Source organism: Petaurus breviceps, unplaced genomic scaffold, assembly GCF_028583685.1.
Source record: "Petaurus breviceps papuanus isolate PSGF00001 unplaced genomic scaffold, PetGlider_PUasm1.0 90903, whole genome shotgun sequence".
Classification (NCBI taxonomy): Eukaryota; Metazoa; Chordata; class Mammalia; order Diprotodontia; family Petauridae; genus Petaurus; species Petaurus breviceps.
This window is the reverse complement of record NW_027187376.1, coordinates 14556962-14569475: the sequence shown is the minus strand read 5'-3', so window position 1 is coordinate 14569475 and position 12514 is coordinate 14556962. Positions and strand designations below refer to the sequence as shown.

The 12514-nt window shown below is 37.6% G+C and overlaps 1 protein-coding gene across 2 annotated transcripts in view; it reads right to left on the bottom strand.

Moving 5' to 3' along the window:
* Positions 1-12514, bottom strand: part of NDUFS1 (NADH:ubiquinone oxidoreductase core subunit S1) — a 386086-nt gene that overhangs the window by 25633 nt on the left and 347939 nt on the right. Inside the window, exons 2-6 of one of the 2 annotated variants that reach the window (XM_069075298.1) lie at positions 12362-12463; positions 7857-7921; positions 7158-7249; positions 5862-5969; positions 582-658 (exon numbers count right to left, since the gene is read on the bottom strand). In XM_069075298.1, the coding sequence (XP_068931399.1) occupies positions 582-658; positions 5862-5969; positions 7158-7249; positions 7857-7917 (338 nt within the window). In that variant the 5' untranslated portion in view covers positions 7918-7921; positions 12362-12463. Of the gene's footprint in view, positions 1-581; positions 659-5861; positions 5970-7157; positions 7250-7856; positions 7922-12361; positions 12464-12514 lie in introns of those variants that run through there. The other variant, XM_069075299.1, reaches the window with a different exon arrangement.

Genomic DNA, 12514 nt, shown 5'->3' with positions numbered 1-12514 from the left:
ATGTTGTTATTTGCCCAAGGTCACAAAACCAGGATATGTCAAGGTTGGGCCTTCACATTCCTGGCTTTGGAGCTGCCTCTTTGGCCATTAAACCATGCTGATTTTCCTGACCCAGAAAACTAACAGGCAATTCTTCTTTAAAACTTTGCATTTGTTATTAAACATGAGCCAGCACAACTCTCTATTATTTAAGTATTCTGCTAACAGATAATTTCAGTTATGTAACTTGAAAACAGTGAAGGCACAGAACTTAAAACTTCATTGAAGAACCTAGAAAATTATGACCTGTGACAATAAAAATGGGAATTCATGTTTCACTTTCCCCCATAATTACAAAATCAGAACATTCGTTTTGAGTACAAATAGAATTATATACTACAAAAACAAACTGGCAAAACTGCATAAGTGTGCATGATAGTGGTAATTAAAGTTATCCTGCAATGTTCTCAGAATGGTTTATTCTCAGTGTCTCAGTCTTTCATCAACCTTTAAGGGCAATTTTCACAACTGTGAAGCTGAATTTTAGACTCATGGGATAAAAATTAGACATTAACACTCAAAATATAGCAATAGTAAAGTACCTTGCTTTCCTGGACTTCTCTGAGTTTGTAAGGATGTTCCAACCCTTCATTACTGGCATAGCACAAGCAGCTACAGGCTGGAATTTCAATGGGAAAACCCATTAACACTTGCACCTCTCTAACAGTAAAAATAATAAGTTTTCTTTAGATACCTTAATCCAACATTTCACATAAAACAAAACAAAACAAAAAAACACACAAGCCATCTGTAACCAGAAAACAAAGTAATTCAATGACAAACATGATATGCTACATCCTGCCTTTTGACCTTAAAAACAGTACAATATAGACTATCCTTAAATCATGGGTCCTAGAAGAAAATCTTTCTTTTCACTGGGATATAAAGAACCATTAAAGTACTGTTATTTTTCTTAAACTTAAAAACATTTTATGGCCATTTTCATTGGCATCACTATTGCAAACCTGTTAAAACCTAGTTAAAAACTGAAAAGAAGGGTGGCTAGGTGGCACAGTGAATAGAGCACCAGCCCTGTTGTCAGGAGGACCTGAGTTCAAATCCAGCCTCAGACACTTAACACAAAGACTATCTGTGTAACCTTGGGCAACTCACTTAACCCCAACTGCCCTCCAAAAAGCAAAAACAAAACAAAAGTGTTGGTATCCCCTCCCAATTTTAGGGGTGGCCAGGTGGCTCAGGAAGTAAGAGTACCGGCTCCAGTGTCGGGATGACCTGGGGATCAAATCCGGGCTCAGACACTTAGCACCACACCCAGAAATAACTGGTCGTGTAACCTTGAGCAAGTTACTTAACCCCAATTGCTTTAAAAAAAAAAAAAACTGAAAAGAAAAAAATTGTTATAATAAGCCGCCAAGCAAAATGAATCCACTCAATAGATATGTCCAAAAATATGCATGACTTCGTCCATCATTTCTGTCTGGAATGGAGTAACATTCTTTTTTTTTTTAATTCAATTTTTAATTTATTAATTTGTTTGTTTCCTTTTAGTTTACAGGATTCAATTCCACAATTCCTTGAATTTCACATTTTGTCCCCCTCCTTCCCCTCCCCCCCATGGCATCTTATAATCAAGTATAGGATCTGTAGATACTTTCACATTATACAATGGTCAGGTTATAAGGATGGATTGTACCAGCTGGAATGAAAAATGGTAGAGGACATAAAATCAAATAAGAGAACGAAAAAGATCAGGTATTTTGCTTCCACCTGGATATAAATTTAGTTCTTTCTAGTTCTTTCTCTGGATGCACGTTTTTCTCTCCATCATGCGTCTTTTGGGATTGACTTATATCCCTGCATTGTTGAGAAGAGTCCAGTCTATCAAAGTTGGTCATCACACATACGTTGTGTCTGTAATTGTGTACAAATTCCTCCTGGTTCTACTCTTCTCACTCAGCATCAGTTCTTTTAAGCCTCTCCAGGTAAATATGAAGACTGCCTGCTCCCCGTTTCTTATAGCGCAATAATATTCCATAACATGCATATACCACAACTTGTTCAGCCATTCCCCAATTGATGGACACCCCCTTAATTTCCAATTCTTTGCCACAACAAAAAGAGCTGCTATAAACATTTTTGTACATATGGGTCTTTCTCTCATTTCTATGATCTCTTTGGGATATAATGGAGTAACATTCTTAAGAATAAGTTCTCTGGAAACCCCATTGGTCACTGTACCGACCAGGTTTAAGTCTTTCGGAGATGTTTTTACGGTGTTCTTGCACAAATGGTTCTACTGGTTCTAATCACTTTACTGTGTTAGTTCATTCTACTCAGGATTCTCTGGAATTGTCTCATCATTTAAAGAGCAATAATATTTCATTACATCACATAGTACAATTTGTTGAGCCATTAATTAGTTGTCTAAAAGGCAATCTGAGGCACCTATTCTATACTGATTCTTTTTTTAAAAATTTAGTATTTTATTTTTCCCCAGTTACATGTAAAAACAATTAACATTCATTTTTAAAACTTGAGTTTCAAATTCTCTCTCTTCCTCCCTCCCTCCCAACTTCCTCATTGAGAAGGCAAGCAATTTGATATAAGTTATACATGTGCAGTTATGCAAAATATATCCATAATAGTCATGTTATGAAAGAAAATATAGACAAAAAAAAACCAAGAAAAATGAAGAAAGTTTAAAAAGTAAGCTTCAATATGTATTCAGACACCAACAATTGTTTCTCTGGGGATGGATAGCATTTTTTCATCATAAGCCCTTCAAAGTTCTTGGATCATTGTATTGCAGAGAATAGCTAAGTCATCCACAGCTGATCCTCTTACAATACTGCTGTTACTTTGTACACAGTACATTCTACTTTGCATCAGCCCATGCAAGGCTTTCCAGGTTTTTCTGAGAGCATCCTGCTCATCATCCCCTATAGTACATAATCACATACCACAACTTGTTCAGCCATTCCCCAATTGATGGGCATCCCCTCAATTTCTAATTCTTTGCCACCAGAGACGAGCTGCTATAAATATTTTTGTACGTATAAGTTCTTCTCTTTTTTTGGCTTTTTCTCTCTTTTGAGATACAGACCCAGTAGTGGTACTGCTTATTCAAAGGCTATGCATGGTTTTATAACCCTTTGGGCATAGTTCCAAATCACTCTATAGAGTAGCTGAAATCAGTTCACAGCTCCATCACCTGTGCAATAATGTCTCTTTTCTCCCACATCCCCTTCAACATTTGTCATTTATCTTTTCTGTACTATTAACCAATTTAAAAGACATGAGGTAGTACCTCGGAATTGTTTTAATTTGCATTTTTACAATCAATATTGAGTTAGAATATTTTTTATATAGCTACAGATAGCTTTGTTTACTTCATTTGAAAATTGATTATATCTTTTGACCATTTACCAACTAGGGAATGACTCTCACTTTTATGAATTTGATTCAGTTCTCTATACATTTAAGAAATAAGGCCTTTATCAGAGAAACTTGCTTCAAAATTTTCAGTTACTATTGCTATTGTATTTTCCTCCATTTTGCTATTTCATATTGCTATTGTATTTCCCTCCATCCTATTCCCCCCATTTGGTCTATTCTCTCTCTCCCCTTTCACTTTGTCCCTCAAGTGTTTTGCTTCCAGCTACGTCCTCCTCCAATCTACCCTCCCTTCTATCACACGCCTCCCTTTCCTTATCCCCTTCCCCTCCTAGGTTCATCTAGGGTAAGATAGATTTTATACCCAATTGAATGTGTATGGTATGACCTCTTTAAGCCAATTCTGATGAGAGTAAGGTTCACTTACTCACTCCCTCTTCTTCCCCTCCACTATAAAAGCTTTTTCTTGCCTCTTTTATATGAGATAATTAGCCTCATTTTACCTCTCCCTATATTTCTCTCTCACCGTTTAATTTTATTTTTTAGATATTATCCTAATGATTCTTAAATTATATCTCTGTGGCCTGTTTTCTAGATAAAATACTTTTGATAACAGATCTTAGACTTATTTTTGTGCTGACTCATGGAATTAGTGATTTGATCTATTCTTAAGTTTTCTGGAAGTAAGGTCTTGAGTAAGGTCTAAATCGTTCACTTCTAAGCTATTTATTTTCCTTTCAATTCTCTCCTCATGAATTTTTATTTCACTTGTTATATCTTGCTTCATTTCTTTTAGGTATTCATGTAATCCTTGTGGAAAGTTTATTTTTTTCATTAAGTCACTATTAACAGTTGCTACGGAATTACTCCTCAGGAATCTCTAGTGTTGTAATAATTTTTAATACTGGCTAGTGTTTTCTTTGATTTTCTTCTCTTTCTAGCTTAAGTTCCTGAAGTGGGGCTCTGGGTCAGGGCCATCTCTGCTCTCTACTATGCATTTGTGTAGGTTGCCCATTTTTGTTTGGTCTCTCCATAGATTCCTGGACTGGCATCCATCTCTAGGGGTTGGCCCCTACCCACCAAAACTCCAGATCTTTGAGGTTCAGAGTACTAAATCTTCAGGGTTTTCTCTTGCCTTTCAGGTCAGTCAGGAATCTAGGTACCTCAGAACCCCTGGGCTGTCTGGGTCTGAATGATGCTATAGTGTGTTGGATGCTGCTGTTCCTTGGGACGTCTAAGATCCCCATCTTGGGACTTCTTGCAGGGACAGGAAGAGAAACAGGACTCAACTCTTGATCATACAGACACAGCTCTACAGATATGTGTCCCTCTCCTCTTTCTAGCAGTGCTGAGAGGCTACCCTGTGTTTGTGCTGGCTTTGATAGTGACCTGCTTTCTTATTTCCTTCTTGGTTCTTGCCAACCTCTTATGCATTTGGGGGGCGGGGGAGAGAGGGCACTGAAGAAGTCACTTACTGTAGTTTCTCTCTAGATTCTTTGATCATTATTCAGTCTGGTGAGAATTTCCAAGATTTTGCTGAAGTATATTTCTGGGAGCTGGGCTGGAAGTCACCTAAAGTACTTGTAATTCCCAAATGCCAAGCATAATTTAAGTTCCTATAAAGATCAAGTGACCTGAATTGCTGATATAGGTCCACAAATTATTAATTTCAAGAACAGAGATACAGTATGATGCTAAGTATGCACTATAATATTTAACACAAAAATTATTTTTGATTAAGATTTTGAAAGCAACATAGGATCATAAATTTAGAGCTGGAAGGAATCCTAAAAGGACCTCTAGTCCAATCTCTTCATTTTATAGATGAAACATTTGAGGATTAGAAAAATGACTTGTATAAGAGCACACAGGTAGCAGAGCTAACATTTGAACTTGGTCCTCTGACTCCAAACATTTTCCATTACAGTCCACTGTCAAATGCTACAGCTACTAAAGATTAGTCATAGCCACCTGGTATTGAAATCTGTGAATCCTAAACAATTTATAGACCAGGGGCTTTTTAAAAGGAAATTTTTTGTCCTCTGACATTAGGGTCTGAAAAGAATTGTAAGGATTGTAAAGAACAAGGGAAATAGGTCTCACTGGAGTTATGATATTCACTTTTGGAACAGCATGGTCTATGTGGAAACAAAGCTTGTTGGCTCTTTTCCTCCTATTTTGCAAATGGAATATAGCACAACCAAACATGCTTATAACATAGAGAACTCTAGACTTGAAGTAAGAAGACATCAGTTCAAAACCAGGTCCTACCACTTAATAGCTATGTGACTTTAGACAAGTCATTTCAGAAAATTAAGTTATTTTCTCATCTGTAAAATGATAATGATGCCACTTGCTCTACCTACAAGGATCACATTCACTTTCACTCAAAAACATTGTATGAGGCGTAATTATTATAGTTTGTCTCCCTTATAAAACAGAGTGAAATATTTTTAGATAACAATTACCTTAGGGGCCTTTTCTATCTCCACAAGACACATCCTACAGTTTCCAGCAACTGATAACCTTTCATGATAACAGAATCGAGGAATCTGCATGCCAACCTTCTCACATGCCTAGGAGATAAAAATGTTATATGAGAATACTGAGTCTTCACCTTCTAAGTTGACTGCCACATAAAAAGTAACTCCTTTTTTCCCCTCTATGGCTGTTAGGCTCTTATTTCTATTAAGCAGGTGATTAAGTGTTGAATATATAAAAAAAAAATACAATCCCTTTACTCCCAAGTAAAACTCACAAATTTACAACTAAAAATATATAGGTAACAAAAAAAGTAAAAAAACTTCATGAGGTCCATGATATGGGAAGATTTTTATAGAAAACTTGCCCAGGGAACATAATGACTTTATGTTAGTTAAAAAACAAAACTAATATATATTTGCTTCCCTTTTTAGTGAAAGCCAAGCTGGTAATATTTTTAAGGAAAATCTGTTTATACTGTCTGTTAGAATAAGTTAAAGAAATGGATGTAACAAGACTATGAAACAAACAGTAATAGAATAATTCAATTTGACAAATGTTAAGTGAGTAGTTACATGGGTGGGGAACTTGTGACCTTGAGGCCACATGTGGCCTTCTAGGTCCTTGGGTCTGGCCTTTTGACTGAATCAAAGTTTTACAGAACAAATCCCTTTAATAAAAGGATTCCCCACCCCTGATATGTATAATGTCCTATACAGAGTAGTTGATGAAGGATGAAAAAACGGAAGGCCTCAAAATGCTTATAGTCTGGCAAAAGAAAAGCATGTAGAATGAATAACCTTCTAAGTTTAACATACGACTGCGCACACGGGAGGGGTAAAAGAGCAGCATCAGACATTTCAGGACAGAAACATCACTTCCCTTCCAGGGTGGGAAGTGGAAGAATGAGAAAAGGAATTAAGATACAGGCTGCCTTTGAACTGGTAAAACTAATGGAAACCGAGGATATGGAGAAAAGCCATTCTTGGAATGAGAAATAACATGCTGGACACATGGAATAGGAGACGGAATAAATCTGAGTGAAGCATGGAGTACACAAAGGGGAGTAGTAGGGTAAGGGGTAGTAAATCAATCTGGAATAAGCTGGGCTGCTTCATAGGTATCTCAAACTTCAACAGGTTTTTATCTTAGTTCCATAAAAACTTGGCCATTATATAATATCTATCAAGAAATCCTGACATACTGAAAAAAAATTTAAAATAAGTTTTATTATAAAACTAAAACAAAAAAGCAAATACTTAGAACTTTGTTTTCATGTTTACCTGGAGCACCGTGGTTCCAGGTTCCACCATAACAGGTTGACCATCAACAAAAACTTCGATCAAGTTGCTGGCTGCTGTGGTAGTTGTTCGCACTGACCATCAAAAACATTGAGGTGGGAATTCAAGTTAACTACAGTTGAATCTGCTATGGCATAGGATAATGGATTTGTTTACTCTAACCACTAAGCTAGAAAAACTGACTTTAAAATACTGAATTAATACAAAAGACCACATGTAGTAAAAAAAATATATACTTTCATACTTGTCTATGGTTACGTTGAAGAGTAGCATAAATACAAACTTATTCTATCAGTAAATATGATGTCAGCATTAAGGGAATAGCCTAGTTATTCAAACAGATTAACTATATATTCTGGTAGAAAATCTGATAGCCAGCTGTAGTAACATTATATTCCTTGAGAAACTTGGTTGATTACTTTTTTACTTATATCTTTTAAAAATTCAAATATATATTATCAACTAAGAAATATTCTATTCAATTTAGCCAACTTGCTTCTATTTTTGCAGAAACAAAATCAATTTCATACCCAATAATCTAATTCATTAAACATCTAAGTACCTACATATAACATAGTCACACACGTAGGAAATTTCAAGAATCATTTCTATGACTTAACAGAGTCAAACAGTTTAGTTCCACATATTTATTAAAGAACATTTTAAAAAAAGAATACTCACCGCATCCTTTAGGACTCTGAACAAGGCCAGCTAAGGCCCTGCGTACAGGTAGTCGTAACATCTTGCTAAAAATGAAATAGAAAAGTCTTAAGCTTCTTCGTAGGAATATATTCTAGCTGCTAACTTTTTTTAGATTGCTAACACCTTTATTTTACAGTAGATAGTTCATGTTGGTAAATAATAAAATTCCATTAAAATGTTATAAATTTTATCTTATATAATACTATAAACCTCTAGATAGCTATTAATTATAATCTGCCCTTCTGCTAAGTAAAATGAAATTGCATGGCAAATGAAAAGAGATGATTAAAAAACATAAAGTGCTATTTATTTTAAATAGCTAATACTAACAGAATGTTGTTTCTTTGAAACAAAGGAGCTATCATTCACAAAGCTTTAAAATACACAACTTCCTTGACATATATTTCTTCAGCCAAAAAGAATAGGATTGTCATATCATGTGATATGACATATGTGAAATCATGTGATATATGAATATATATATATATATATGATATCATGAAGAACTATCTCAAAACATATCCTGAAAAATTTTCTAAACAATAACCTCAAGGCACTTGAAACTTAGCAACCAGGTTGGACCCTGCAATGTCAATAAAATAAAAAATTTTAAATCAATTCTCAGTACATGTAGATTATCAACTGCATTTTTTAAAATTACAAGAAATTGTTTTTCTTCCTCCTTCCATTCATCATACTTCTAAGGTGCTTCCCCTAAGTTAGCAGGTGTTATGCAAATATGAAATGCAAAAAATAGTTTTATGATCTGCTTAAGGAAAATATAAATTAAAAAGCAAAGTTTTTTGTATGAGATACTGTTACAAAAAAAAAATTGCTTTCCAAACCAAATATGAGGATTTTTTAAAATTACTAGTAAAATGAATAATCAAGAATTGATTAGATACCATGATTTAACTGTGGTGGACGGTTCTTTTAGCTCTACAGATTGTGACCTTCTATGATTCACTAAAAGTCTAAGTTGCTGTGGCTGAATTAAAAAACAACATATCAATAAAAATATCACACCTTGGTGATGATAAATTTCTCTGGCACCTAGCAAGGGTGGTCCTTCTGACCATCATAATAAGGTCTGTCCTTGAAGCTCTTCTAGCATGTTTACTAGCATCTGCCAGAGTTTGTGATTCAATGTCACTGTCACAGTGAACTTGGTGTCACCTCTTTGCCACTAAAAGACACTGACTTTGGAAGATCACTGCATAAAATAGTATCAAAATAAAGACTTCCATTTACAACTCATTGTTTTCTCGTTACACATTCCCTATTATGCTTGGAGAAGCATTATTACCCTACTACCTTTGGAAGGAACTGGTGATGCAGTGGATAGAGCACTGGGCCTGGAATCAGGAAGACCGGAGTTTAAAGCTAGCTTCAGATACTTCCTGTATGACCCTGGGTAAGTCAATTTACCTCTGCCTCAATTCTTCAACTGTGAAATGAGGATAATAATAGCAGAATCTACTTTCCAGGGTTGTTGAAATAATTATTTCAAAAAGTGCTTACTTAGAACGGTGCCAGGCACGTAATAGAGAGTTATAGAAATTTTTTCCACAAAATTCAGTCACAGCCTTTTCCTAACATTAATAACATTTGTGTATTGTTTTATGGTTACAAAGATCTACATCTATTACCTCATTTGATCTTCCCAACAACCTTACGGAGCATTATAACTATTATTATTCCCATTTTATATATAACGAAACTAAAGCTCAGAGTAGTTATGTGATATTAGTGTGGTTAATCAGAGGTAGGATTCCAACCTAAATCTCTAAAATTCAAACAGCTTTTATTGAAAACTTTGAACTTTGTCTTTTATGAGTCAAATAAATAGAAGATTGAAATTATGGACAAAATGGGGTTTTCCAAATCAATGTTTTTTCCATTTAAAAATTTTGATTTCTGCAGTAAAGTAACATTTATCAAAATAATTACAGAATTTTAAGTACATATCTAAACATAAAGTAAAAATCTCATTAATTCAGAATCTCTACTCAGAATTTATAATCCATCACTTCCCACAGTATTGACTTCTGTAAAACAAACTGATTTGTCTTGGTTAGTTAATTCTAATCCATTCCCACTGAAAGTTGGCTGTTACTTTAGATTACCCACATTTCCAAGTAAAAGTTACCTGACTTTTGACAGGCCTGAAAAATGACTATGGGAAAGGTGAAAACTGAATTACAATTCTCTAGTACTGGCTAAGTTCCTTCCATTCTCTTGCCATAGTACTTCTGGTTTTGTTTTCACATTATTCATCGATTTGTAGTAATTGTTTGTTCTTGCTGCATTTATAAAATGCGACTTAAAACTCGAATGTTTTCATTTTGCAAAGTACAAAGTAAAATACTTATTCATCCAAAAGGTCTTCCCTGACCAATTCAACTCAATAAGCATTTCCTGAACACCTACCATATGCAAAGCAACTGGGGATACCAGGACTACTCCTCCCCAACCCCCAAAAAAGTTTATGCCCTCAAGAACCTTACATTCCACTGAGGACTACTAAACAGAGGAGCCAATAAATTAACATCCAGATTCATTTTCAGACTGGGAGATTGCACATCTCCAAGGAATGTCTTGCAACTTTGTTTAAATCTTGCAAATGCTATTATATATGTGTGTGTGTGTGTGTATAGATCATAGATATATATATGTGTGTGTATATAGATCATAGATATATATATGTGTGTGTATATAGATCATAGATATATATATGTGTGTGTATATAGATCATAGATATATATATGTGTGTGTATATAGATCATAGATATATATATGTGTGTATGTGTATATGTGTGTATATAGATCATATATATATATATATATGAGAAGAAAGCAGTGTTATTGAGGACAAGTATATATACTTGTCCTCAATAACACTGCTTCCTTTCTTATACTATAGAAAATGCTGCTGCTGACAAGTGGAGTTTGCTCTGTAATTGCCTGCAATTTATTAAACACAGGAATTATTCCACATTTACTCCCTCTCTCTTATCATACCTAACATGATGCCAAACAATCTGTAGGAATCCAATAATTAGGAGATGGTAATGACATAGCTGTGACATTTTCAGAAATGATACACAAAAAAGTGAAGGGAAGTTGTCACTCTGAACCTCAGTCTCCTCATTTGCCACTTAAGAAAGTTGAAAGCCTGATGATCTCTTAGGGTTTCCACTAACTTGAGCACACTGTGATTCTACCAATAAATAGCCCCTCTCTCTGAAAATTGATTTGTGCAATAAACTGGGTCACTGAAAATCAAATCTGTCCTCCTTAATTTGTAATAAGTTTTGCTCTTAAGAGATACTGAGAATGGCACAATAAACTCATTCTTCCAGAATGGTGGGAAAAACAACCCCAAACCAAAGAACTCTGCTCAATTCAACACTGTGATTGCTCAAGCTTATTCAAAGATTACCAATGGGGGGAAAATAAAAATGCAAAGAAACACACTGTGGCTTTTCAGTCCTGACCCCGGTGGAGTTTTCCTGGCAGAGATACTGGAGGGTGGTTTGCCTTTTCTTTCTCCAGCTTCATTTTACAGATGAGGAAACTGAGGCAAACGGGGCTAAGTGAGGAGCCCAGGGTCACACCGCTAGTAAGTGTCAGGGTCTACATTTGAACTCGGGTCCTTCTGACAGCAGGCCTGGCACTTTATCCGCTCTGCCTCAAGCTGGCCAAAGAAACAGGACAGCACCACGAAATTAAGACTAGGACCCGAGAGTCGGCGCGCCGGGTCCGGTCCCGTCACTCACAATCGCAGTGGCTTTGGCAGGTCTCATGCCCTTTCTGGACCTCAGTCATCTCATCTGTAAGATGGGGGCCAGGGCTAGCCCAGGCTTCCTAAATAGGGCTCTTGATCTCAGAGGGATCCATCGTCCTAAATTCCCCACCCCTCAATTCAGGGTCAAACCCCCGAGTGCGCCGGGCCTCGCTCAGCTCCTGCATAAATGGGGGTGGGGGTCCGCCCAGATGACCTTGGGCTCCCGGGAGGGCTCCCGCCAGGTTCCAGATTCTTGCTCTCCTCCGGGGGGCTCGCCGGGCGGCTCCGGGAAGATGAGGAATGCTCCCCGGGGGGTCCCTCGGGCTGACTTTCGCGGATGGCTGGAGTGTCTGGCCAGGGCCCTCTAGAAGCCCAGGCCGCGTCGGGGGTGACCCCGGTGCGGCAGCGACCTGACCCTGGACCTCTGCTCGGCCGAAGCTGTGGGCTCAGGCCTAGGCTTGGCTGCCCCGCTCGGCCTCGGGGAGGGGGGGTGCCCAAGGGCAGCGGCGCCGCCCGGCCCTCACTGGGGCCGGCTTCCCGCGGCTGCCCGGCTCGGAGGCGGGGACACTGACAGACCTGGACTCAAGGGCAAGAGGAGGCTGAGGGGTTCGAGGCCCCGCAGGCAGAGAAGCCAGCGAGCACGGTGCTCCCGCCGGCCCCCTTCGACACGACCCTGCCCTCCCAAGCCCGGCCTTACCTTCTAGGGGAAGACGCCCGCACCGTTGGGCCTCCAGGACCCGAGCTGCCCCTCAGCTCCCCTGTCCTTTATTCTCTATGGCGGCTTCGGCAATTTCCGTCCGCCGGCACGAACGAGACCAGGTTGTAGGGAGAAAGACTTCGGCAATTTCCG